At 39.9% G+C, this 11,139-nt stretch overlaps 2 protein-coding genes across 2 annotated transcripts; one reads left to right on the top strand and one right to left on the bottom strand.

Moving 5' to 3' along the window:
• Window positions 1-4,126: 4,126 nt before the first annotated feature.
• On the bottom strand, window positions 4,127-7,578 carry mrpl57 (mitochondrial ribosomal protein L57). Its single transcript, XM_008300018.1, has 2 exons — window positions 7,429-7,578; window positions 4,127-4,693 (listed from the first exon to the last, which is right to left on the bottom strand). Exon 2 carries the CDS (start codon window positions 4,676-4,678, stop codon window positions 4,373-4,375), a length of 306 nt encoding a protein of 101 aa, XP_008298240.1. The 5' UTR covers window positions 4,679-4,693; window positions 7,429-7,578; the 3' UTR covers window positions 4,127-4,372.
• Window positions 7,579-8,053: 475 nt separating this feature from the next.
• On the top strand, window positions 8,054-11,078 carry LOC103370847 (cytochrome P450 3A27-like). Its single transcript, XM_008300019.1, has 8 exons — window positions 8,054-8,247; window positions 8,387-8,480; window positions 8,637-8,689; window positions 9,073-9,172; window positions 10,054-10,170; window positions 10,279-10,364; window positions 10,474-10,616; window positions 10,715-11,078. The coding sequence occupies exons 1-8, from the start codon at window positions 8,180-8,182 to the stop codon at window positions 10,915-10,917; spliced, it is 864 nt and encodes a 287-aa protein (XP_008298241.1). The 5' UTR covers window positions 8,054-8,179; the 3' UTR covers window positions 10,918-11,078.
• Window positions 11,079-11,139: the final 61 nt, after the last annotated feature.

Below are 11,139 nucleotides of genomic sequence, written 5' to 3' on the forward strand. Positions count from 1 at the left end.
TCATGAATGAACACAAACTGACGCTAAAAAACCTCAAAGAAAGACACAAGGACTGAAAAAAGAAGGAAAAGACTTGACAATTAGAGACCAGGAAACTACAAGGACACACAAAACACCAAGAAAGATTCAATTTGACTAAGGTGATGGAAAACAACCCTACAAAAAATAAAACAGATTTGAATATAAATGAACACAAACCACTGCAAAGACAAGAAAAATCCCCAAGAAAATCCCAAAAAGCAACAAAAGATTTACACAAAACTCAAGAGAAATGACTGCAAAGACCAACAAATCAATGGCGAGGATCATTAAGGGATTTAGAACAATTAAAAAGAGACTAAACAATTACAAAATGACAAGAGGAAGATCATGAACAGAAGACATGGAACCAACAAAAAGAAAAATAAACACAAACTGATGCAAAACCAGACGAAATAACTGCAAAGAGATGAAAACAACCAGAAAAAAAGAGACCGAATGACTGCAAAGAGACGACTTCAAAAGCCTGCAAGGTGCAAAAACACAATGAACAAACACAAATCAGTGCAAAGCCACGACAAAAGAAAAACAAAAAAAAAACAAATCACCACTAAGAGCCTCGAGACAAGACAAAAAAACAAAAGTAATGAACATCAGACTTCAAGGAGACGCTAAATGTCTGCAAAGACGGACGAAATGAACGCAAGGAGACACAAAACAATTAGAAAGAGATGCTAAAGAGACAAAATTATCTGATAGAGACGACAAGAGACAAATAAAATGATCACAAATACACACAAAGCAACTACAAAGAGACACAAAAAGAGCTCGAAATAATGACAAAGAGCCTTTCAAAAAAAAAAAGACCAGTAAAGCCACCAGAGGGAGATCACAAACAGCTGATCCCACTAAAAAGAGACACACAACACCACACAAACAAACAAAACAACTGCAACGAGACACAAAGAGCAGCAAAATGGCTGCGAAGAGAAACAGAACCGTGTAAAAAGAGAAGGAATGTGACAGATAGATAGAAAACCACTGCAAAGAAAGACATGAAGACTGCAAAGAGGCATAAAATCACCACTAAGAGCCTCAAGACTGTCACACACAAATCTGTAGAGCGACAAAAAATGAACACAAAACTGCAAAGAGACGCCGGATGACCGCAAAAAAAAGACGCAAAACTACCACGAAAAGATTGAGAACGACTAGAAAGAGATGCTGAACAACTACAGAGACGCACAAACAGTCGGAATCGACTCAAAAGACACACAAAATGATCACAAATAGACAAAACCACAACAAAGAGACACAAAAAGAGCCTCTAAAGAAATAATACAAGTAAGATGATCAGATTACAAACAACGGTTAGAGATGGAACCAATTAAAGAGACAAAAATGAACACAAAAAAAACCACAAACAAACAAACCGAGACACAAAAAGCTGCAAAGAGAAACAGAACTATGTAAAAAAAAATGTAAAAAGAGTCGCAATAGATGTAAAATCACTGCACAGGAAGACATTAAGGCAGCAAAGAGGAACTTAATCCACCACAGAGAATAAAAACTGAAGCACATCTGCACCGTTTTGAGATATTTCATTTTATGAGTTCTACTTTTGTACTTTTCACTACATTTATTTCACACACTTTAGTTTAATTAAGACCAGCTGATGAGGTGCAGCGACAGCATCCATGTGTTCTCTAAAATAAACAGAGTTGCAGAATCCGGTTTCGATCATCATCCTGGGAAGCACAAGACCAGACATGTGAAACTGACTCAGACTGGTTCGCCTACGTGTCATTCTACTCGTCAACAAAGGTCGCGTGTGGTTTGACCTCATAACACCGAGCCTTATTGAAACGGCAAACTGGGTTTAAGAGTCACGTTTACTTTGGAGAGAGTTGCCCAACAAGAGGAAAAAAAAAAAGCTTCCTGCAGTCCACCCAGGAGGATTCTGGTTAGCTTAGCTTTTCCTGAATTAACTGCTTACAGTCAGCTTCTTGAAAGGAGCTGCAACACTGAACCGTGTGGCTTTGATTCCCGCAGCAGAATTAGGCCTTTTCAAAGACAGCATTTTCCCCAGCAGCTCATTAATCCCGTTCAATTATTTTGGACCCTGCAGCTTCCTGAGCTAAGACAGAGTTCAGGAAAAAAAATGCTTCTTGCGTTTCCAGCACAAATTAAACCGTACAGAAATAGTCTCAAAGAAAAATGTCATGAAAGGTTTCCTCACACCTGTGAGCGCGGAGCACTGCGGGCTTTCTGTCCTGGGCTCACCTGTTGCTGCAGGTATAGATCACTCTGCATGGCTACTATGGAAACCAGCAGGACTGTGTGTCGGCGGCAGAGTTTTATGCTTCACCAATTTAAAAAAAAAACAAGACTGAAAATAGCTGGATAGTGTTGTCATACGTTGACTTCTTAGGGATACACAGGCTGGTTTAAGTACAGCAGGAATCATTAATGTGTTGATGATTGTTGGTTACGCTTCACTTTAACCTCTGGTTTACATTTATAGGCAGCATTCAAAACAAGACTGTTTACGCACACCGCCTGGTGCTGTATATTAATAAATGCATAAAACACCCTTGTACCTGCTTAAGTCGGCTATAAAATAGCTAAGTATGACACTAAAGTGCTATCAAAGCAAGATAAATCAGCCTCTAGAGACTCGTGGCTCCTTTTAAGGACAGATGACTTTGTGAGGAAGTGTTTGCTTTGTTTTATGGTACGTAATCCAAGCTTGGATCCGACCTTAAAAGGTGATGAACGCTACATCACCGGCCAGTTCTTTGCCGTGATACGCTGGGCGGGTAACGGCAATAACTGTTATCAGACAAGTCAGCGTATCGAGCTGCATGTGAGCAGACTGTAGCTGCAAGCAGAAGTTTCAGAGGGTCAGAATCACTGAGTCACCAAAGCGCCCTGGATGATCCTCAGCAGAAAACAGGCTGCACATGGTCACTAAAAAAAAAAAGTTTTATATGAGACTCTAAATCAAATCAAACCTTAACTTCCTGGATTTTCTAACTTCAAAGGCTCAAGAAGGATTTACAGTCACAACAGGACACATTCTGCCGTTTTACAACGAAATGAACCTTTTGTAAAGTTACATAATTTTGCCCCAATTTCCCCAAACAATCTATATAATTCCTCTGAAGTTCTCCTCGTGGAATACACTTCTGCAGTATACGTATAATTGGAGCGATTTCAGAACAACTTGGGAGACTGATTTAGTCGACTTGAAAGTGTGTTTGGTTAATGTCTGTGAAGATTCTCAGTCATCCAGGTCATGGTTCTTCTGGTAGAATAATCAAAGCTACTGGACTGGTTGAGTTCCTTGAAGACGTTCTCATCCAGGAGGCTTCATCAGCTCTGACTGACTAGTTGGGAGTTCCAGATACTGATATCCTTAAGGAGCCATTAACACCTGAGTTTCGGTTTCAGGTGGGGGTTGTTGGTCCTCCCCCTCGTTATGGGAGTCGTTAGTGCTCCCCCTCCCACAAAGGGGTTCGTTAGGGTCTCTTGTGGCTAGGTGTGAATTCATCTTCCGTGGGAGAGATCTTAGGACTGAACTGTAAACAGGTGAGAGGTGATGCCAGACCTCCACCTCTGCTGAGGGATGGTGTTTCCAGTTTGACATAGATGGCTTCTTTCAGCCCTCTCTCAAACCATCTGTCCTCCCTGGACAAAATCTGTACGTTGTCATCTTCAAATGATGTCGAAGACAACAACATACAGAGCCATCTATGTCAAACTGGAAAGACCATCCCTCGAGGTGGAGGTCTGAGGCATCATCTGTCACCTCTTTACTACTCATTCCTAAGATCTCTCCCCAGGAAGATGAAACCACATCCACACCTAGCCACAAGAGACCCTAACAAACCCCTTTGGTTCAGGGGGAGCACTAACGACTCACACAACGGCGGGAAGAGCAACAACCCCCAACTGAAACCTGCACTCAGGTGTTAATGGCTCCTTAGGTTACAAGTATCTGGAACTCCCAACTAGTCAGTCAGAGCTGATGAAGCCTCCTGGATGAGAGGTGAAACGTCTTCAAGGAACTCAAGCAGTTGCTACGATTAGTCTACGCCAATATTTTGTTAATGAGCTCTAAAATAAGGGACTCGCACATCGGGACTGGCGTTTTAAGAAGTTTTTATCCAAAGAAGCTGCGTTGAATGTGGAGAAATTACAATCCTGCTGAAGTGTGGATTCAGCTTCTGCGAGACAGAGAAATAAATTACAGACTTGTTCATGCAGGGAGCTAAAACAGACTTTTGTGGACATTTCAGGGGGGCTTCTCAGTCAACACACACCAACATGTTCTGTTGTCACATTACAAAGACAGTCTCTGCTTGTCCTTTCGCTGCTGCTGATGTTAGCTTCACCACGTCTTGGTGATTCTTAAGTGGCTCAGGTGGTCTGTCATGCGCTTGTGTTCGGGGAAATTGGCAAACTTGGCCTCCTTGATCTTGAGCCAGTCCTGGGCTCTGCGCTCCTTGACGTGGCCGTGCTCCTGCTCCGCGGTCATGTACGGCCGGCTGAGCCAGTATTCGTTCTCGGCCTCACGCTCCAGATTCTTCAACGTGTTGCGCTTCATCTGCCACGTAATCGGCCGCGGACGCCGATACTTTCCGATCCACTGCTTCCCAGGGATGCCTTTCCGCAGCAGGGTGAGGGTGAGAAACATGGTGGGAAGTTAAATCTGGAGAAGCAAAGAGAGGTCAAATTAGATTAGTGACTAATGTAATGATGATTCGTGCCAGAAATAGCTCTTCAGCGCAGGTACAGAGGGGTTTCAGAGAGAAGTCGTACAGTATGTGAGCTGTGCAAGCAGAAAAAAGAGGGAGGAAATCATCCAAAAAAAGAGCATAACAAGAGGAAAAGTTGTTTTTGTTGTCAGGAATTACAAAAATGTGGAAATCAATCTGATCAGAGCCATAATTTGCTTGTTGAAGGTGGCAGTGGGTGGTTTTTTAGTAAAACTGCAGCAGTCAACACCTGTTTTAATGTATGTTCATGGTTGTTTAAACCATTTCACTAACATTTATCACACTCTGCGGTTGATGTGTTTCCAGAGTTTCGCTTTGGGAATCACTGACAGCTTATACAAAAGCAGACTGAAAAAAAAAAGGTACACAATGCAAGGATGTGCGTAGTGCTCAGAATTCTCCTCTAAGCGGTGATTTCACAGGTTTCCTTCAAGCTGCTTTACTTCTAACTGTGAACATGACCATTTATAAGCTGGTTTGACATAGCAGAAGCTCGCTTTCTGCCCCCGGCTGTGCACACGTCCATCCCTTTTGGATTGTGTGTAAATGGGAAATCCCTCCATCACCACAGCAGCAGCACAGTGTACAGGCATTGTTCACAGCAGTGTTTCTGACGTACAGGAGGAAGAGCACAGGTGATAGCACCAATAACGGCTATGAGGCATTCAAATGTTCCAGTGAGCTGTGACAGAGAGACAAATGCACCAAACCAGTTGCTGAACTGGACCCCTGAAAGCAACTAAATGGAATTCAGCCATTGCTGGCTTTAAAATTTACACCAGTTTCTGTTGTGATGTTAAAAGTCCTGCACACACACACAAGTGTTTCATGCTAACTGGCTGATTGTAGCGTGATTTTATTTAAAGCTTGCAGAGTAACTTCTACCCTGATATTAAGCTGACTGGTCACTGACATGCCTCAAATTTTCATGGTGAAAGCTACGGTAATTTGGGGAGTATATTTCCCTTTATATGAGGCAGCAGTAGAGACAACAAAGATGCAAACAAGGATGAGCGTGGACTGAAAGGGCAAAAAAGACATGATTCTAACATCACACCAACAGTCTAAATGAGCTTGTTTTGCAGCATTATATATTTGTAGTTTCATATTTCATTAAAGTGTGAAAATAGATATAAAAACAGCCTAAAGCTTCAATATAATGAGCTGAAAGGATTGTATTAGTTTTAATATTTGGGTTTATTTTAATGCAACTGGCAGCAGTGGCGCATTTGCAGCCACTGTTTGTTTATGTGTGTAATTTTATTTTCCTACTTGAGAGACATACTTGCTTTAGTTTTTACAGTCAGGCATTCTTTCAATTGTTTTCTCGATAAATCAATTAGTTGTTTGGCAGCTGAATTGTCAGAAATTGGTGAAAAATGTCCATCAGTGTTCCTTAAAGGCCAAACATCTTGTTTTGGCCACAACCTAAAAATATTAAGTTTACAGTCATACAGAAGGTTAAAAAAAAAAAAAAAAGAAAATATTCACATATAACAAGCTGGAATGAGACTTTTTTTTTTTATACTATACACAAAAAACAGAATAAAGAATTGAAAAAAGAACAGAATAATTTTTTTGATGACTTGTTGCAGCCCAGTTCTCTACAGCTAAAATAACACCACATGAATACAACACTGAACAGAAAATAAAGCGAATTTGTTGCATTGATTTTGTGAGGAAAGGACCTGTCAGCCTCAGCCGCATTAAAACAAATCTCATCACCAAAATAGGAAATCCCATGTCAAATACTATCATACAGCCTCGACATCTCGTAAAACTTTATTTTACGTTTACAACAGCCAGAGAGGAATCTGACCCATTTATTGATCAGTGGGTCATCATACTACTTTACACGCTTTTGGTTCTGTTGAGGATATTGTGCAGGCAGCAAATTACTCAACGTACGTCAGGCAAAACACAAAAGAGACAATTACCTAAAAAGGAAGAAATGCATTTCCAACGAGTCTGCAGTTAATGGTTTACTAAATGCTGACCCATGGCACACTCATGACAAATTTACAGCAGTGGATAACAACGACGGCACACAAAAACACTTTAACTATCCAGAGTTTGCTGGGTTACAGTAGAAAAGGTCGACAGTGTGTAAAAAACAAACAAACAAACAAAAAAAAAATGTGCACAACAAACCTGCAACACTCAGTATACAGCAGAAGTATACTGTTTTTGCATTGAGTTACTACTGTGGGGCCTATACATCACCTACAGTAAAGCTATACTCTTGGATTTTATTAGTTCATAAGAGCAAATATCCTACTGTTTAATCTAAATGCAATTAAAAGGTGACACAGTTTCGAATAACTTGACATATAAGTCTCGTCTTATCATGTAAAACACATTCACAACTACTAAACAGTCTGTAAAGCTATAAAATGAAAATAATCTTAACGAGCATACTGGATATAAAAGCAACCCCCGCTGCTTTGAGTGTAACTACGTTGTTTTAAATAAGGTGAAGAGAAAACACGCAAAGTACAAATACAAATTTAAGCAAAGTCTGCGTGCAGGAGGCTAATTCATAGCTGCTAACATTAGCCGCATGCAATGTGAGGCTAGCTTAGCCAAACGGTACACACCAAGGACAGCTTCAAAACAGGACTGTAAGAAGAGATAAAATGATGAGCCACATATTTACTCTTTGTCTCACCTTCCAAGTATGTTAACCACCGTTGTCTTTACCACGACAAGATGAAAACAAACCCAGAATTAGCTTAAAAACACAAAAAGCCAATCTGGTAGCTATGAGAGAAGCAGCTAGCTAAAAGGGTCATTAACTTCTTTTTTTTCCGGGGTAGCTACGGCGCCCGAGAAGGCTCAAACACATTTTAAAAAATGTTCGCATTCTAAAAAAAAAAAAAAATCCTAAACTGCCTTAGACAAACAATATTTTGTAAATATCTCGTTTGACAACAATTTATATTACGGCACATAATTTACTCCACATTTTATTGCCGTAGATTTGTTTACTGCTCTTTTATGAGGATGCGTTGCAAGAAAACAGGAAGTAGCGGTTTATTGCATATTTAGACATGTATCGTTAATTACAACAACAAATAGATTTAAATATTCTAATGCGAATATACATTTTCTAGTTTAAAAATCTGTTTATTTTCTAGATAATATGCTTGGTTGGTGGGAAAGGACACAGAGGTGATGTTGTTATCGGGTGATGTCATGCGAAAGTGTTTTTTTGTTTTTTTTCTTTTTTCCTTTTTCCTGATTCGGTTGTTGCGTAAATCGACACAAATGCAGTAAAAATAGGAAGGAAAAAGAGAAAAAAAAACACATGATGTAAAAAATGACCAGCCTCCTCTGACATACATTTAAGAGCCCTGCTGGTGGTGCACTTCAGTGTTTCTCCAGTGTTTGTTGTCCGGCTCTGTCGCAGCAAAGCCAAGATGTTTTTCGACTTGTTTTCAGCAACAACATGGACTTTACTGGCTCTCTTTTTCGCCCTGTTTTTCCTGTGAGTATCTGATTTTGTAAACTTTAAATCTTGGGGTTTGACTTTGGTCTTTTTACTGCCCAACACTAATAACAACCTGATCTCTAACTCTCTCTCTCTCTCTCTCTCTCTCTCTCTCTCTCTCTCTCTTGCAATGCAGGTATGGAATTTGGCCATACAGGTTTTTCTCAAAGCTGGGGATTGAAGGACCAAGACCTCTGCCATTTATTGGAACAATGCACCACGTTGCAAAGGTAAGCCAGCGCCAACAAACCTTGGAGCCTGGTGTATGAACAGGTGACTGGTGATTACTGAGAGTAAAGAGGTGTCAGTAACCTGCCTGGCTTATCTGTGCACCTTGACTCTTACTGTTCTGTGGCCGTTCAGCCTTTAAAACATATTTCTTGTAGGGATTTCTTGGATTTGACCGCGACTGCCAGGCCAAGTATGGAGACGTCTGGGGGTGAGTAAAACAGTGGGAAAGTATTTATTCTGCAGATGATTAGATTGCAAATGTGTAAGCAGGATTTTACTGTTTTAGCTCACCGTGTTGGAGGTTATTTAAATTTGTACTTGCATATTAAGTGCTTGCTCAAAGGGAATCATTAGATTTCTCTCTATACCAGAATACTGTAAGGTCTTGTTGCTTTGCTGCTTTCCACGACTGCAGGGTATAATGAACTCATAATGATAAGCAGGAGGATAGGTTGGGTCATTTTACTGCCTGCGTATGTCAATAAATGACTCCAGGGACCCAGAGCAAATATTTGTATGTAATATTGCAAATGTAAAACTGGTGTATTGTAGGCAGCTCAAACTATATACCTTGATGTTGTGCTTTTGCAGGTTGTATGAAGGACGGACGCCGTTGTTAATGGTGGCAGACCTTGAGATTATTAAAAGTGTGATGGTGAAGGAATGCTACACCGCCTTCACCAACCGCAGGGTAAGAGACGCCCCTTATTAGACACCAGAATCAGTGGAAATTCAGCGTTCTAGCAAGTAATTCAGTAGACTCAGTTACTCAAATTACATGCATGGTGGCAAGACAAAAATTTACTGATTCAGATGAACCTTTAAGCATTGTTTAATGAGTTGTGTTAACATAAGAATATTAGTAATAATTACGCCCACATTTCTGTGTTAATTGATTTAAAATAAAATTCAAGTTGTCCTGAACTCAAAGCGAAGGGGGAAAAAAAGCCAATTTCATTAAGTTACATCAACTTAAATTTAGTGTTAAATCAACTAATTCGCAAGCTTGAGTTTAAATTATACATAAAAATAAGATGATGCAATTATCAACATTACCATGTCAGTTCAACTCGTCAAAATTATGTTCGCAACTTCAAAGGTTTATCAAACCAATCATCAAACTGGATTTGTTTGACTTGTAATTGACTAATAATTAAGTGGTGACAATATGTTCCTTCATTTATTTTTCAAAGTGAAAGGAATTTTATCCAAAAGAGATATTTCTGAATATTCTATGGACTGACTAAGCTGTGCAATCAAACTGCATAATAAAAAACTATCAATAAAATAAATATAGCCAAGCTAAGTAGTTCAGCTAATGTTTATTTATTATTATTTATTTATGTTTATTTGTTATCACATTGGAAATGTTGCCCTCATTTGATTGGAGTGTAATAATTTGTGACAGTCACCTGTGAGATGACGCCAAAGGTGAAAGTGTTGAAAGAAGTAACGTTATTTCAGCAGATTTCAGTGATTGCACTGGTTGAAATGGGCAAATATTGGAGGACGAAAATTGTGTGATGTGTCTGCAAGGATCTAAACGTTCAGTGTTGTTTCCTCTGATCACAGGACAGTCCTTTAATGAACGGGCCGATGGATGACGCAGTTACAGTAGTGAAAGACGAAAGGTGGAAACGACTTCGGAGCACAATATCGCCATGCTTCACCAGTGGAAGACTCAAACAGGTTGGTGTCATGAACAGCTTCTGACTCCATCACCTGCAATCTGCAATCAGGAGAAAAAGCAAGAAAGGAAACTCAACTCACTTTCCTTTTCTGTCCACTCTGTTGAAGGCTTATCCTCTTGTAGCTCGCTATGCAGACCGACTTGTTGAAAAACTTGGACGCACAAATTTGGATGAGGCCGTCGATGTCAAAAAGTATGTTGTTGGTCTGTCTTTAACAGCATATTGTTGCATTGAGCGCCCTGAAATACGTACATGTTGTTGCTCTTAATCCAAACCCATCTCTCTTTTCCACATCCTATAGACTTATGGCTCCTTACAGCTTAGACGTGGTGACCAGTGCATCTTTCAGTGTGGAGACAGACTCCATCAACAACCCAGACGACCCCGTCAATGTTCATATGCAGAAGAATCTAAACTTCAAATTATGGCCCTTTTTTTTTCTAAGTACGTCCTCCTTTTGTCTGTTACAGACACAGATCATTTGATCACATGGTGTCGGTAACATGCAAATATTAGTTCACAACTATTTGTTCTTCTTTCAGTGGTGTTTCCGTTTGCTGCTCGTCTGCTGGATCTTCTAAAGGTTGAGATAATGCCCAAAGCCAGTGTAGATTTTTTCTACAACCTCATCAAGAAGTTCAAAGATGAGCATAAGACAGATGAATCTGTAAGCACACTTTTCTCTTTTTTGCAAGAAATAAAAGAGAAGATTGATACCACTGTTCTATCCCTGTGTGGAATGTAAAGCTGGGGACGCAGCTTTGAGAAAACTAAATTGGACATCCAAGCGCACGGCTTGATCAGAAATGGTGTGATATGACTTTGATAGCGATTCATTGTACGCTTTATTTTTTTTTTTACAAATATACGTCCCAACTTCTAGCGTTTTTTTTTCTCTCTTTCAAATAACATTGCAGACATTTTAAGTGAATCTGCAAACTGATGCAGTTTGTGTGAAAGTTAAATG

Source organism: Stegastes partitus, unplaced genomic scaffold (assembly GCF_000690725.1).
Source record: "Stegastes partitus isolate 25-593 unplaced genomic scaffold, Stegastes_partitus-1.0.2 Scaffold1489, whole genome shotgun sequence".
Lineage (NCBI taxonomy): Eukaryota > Metazoa > Chordata > Actinopteri > Pomacentridae > Stegastes > Stegastes partitus.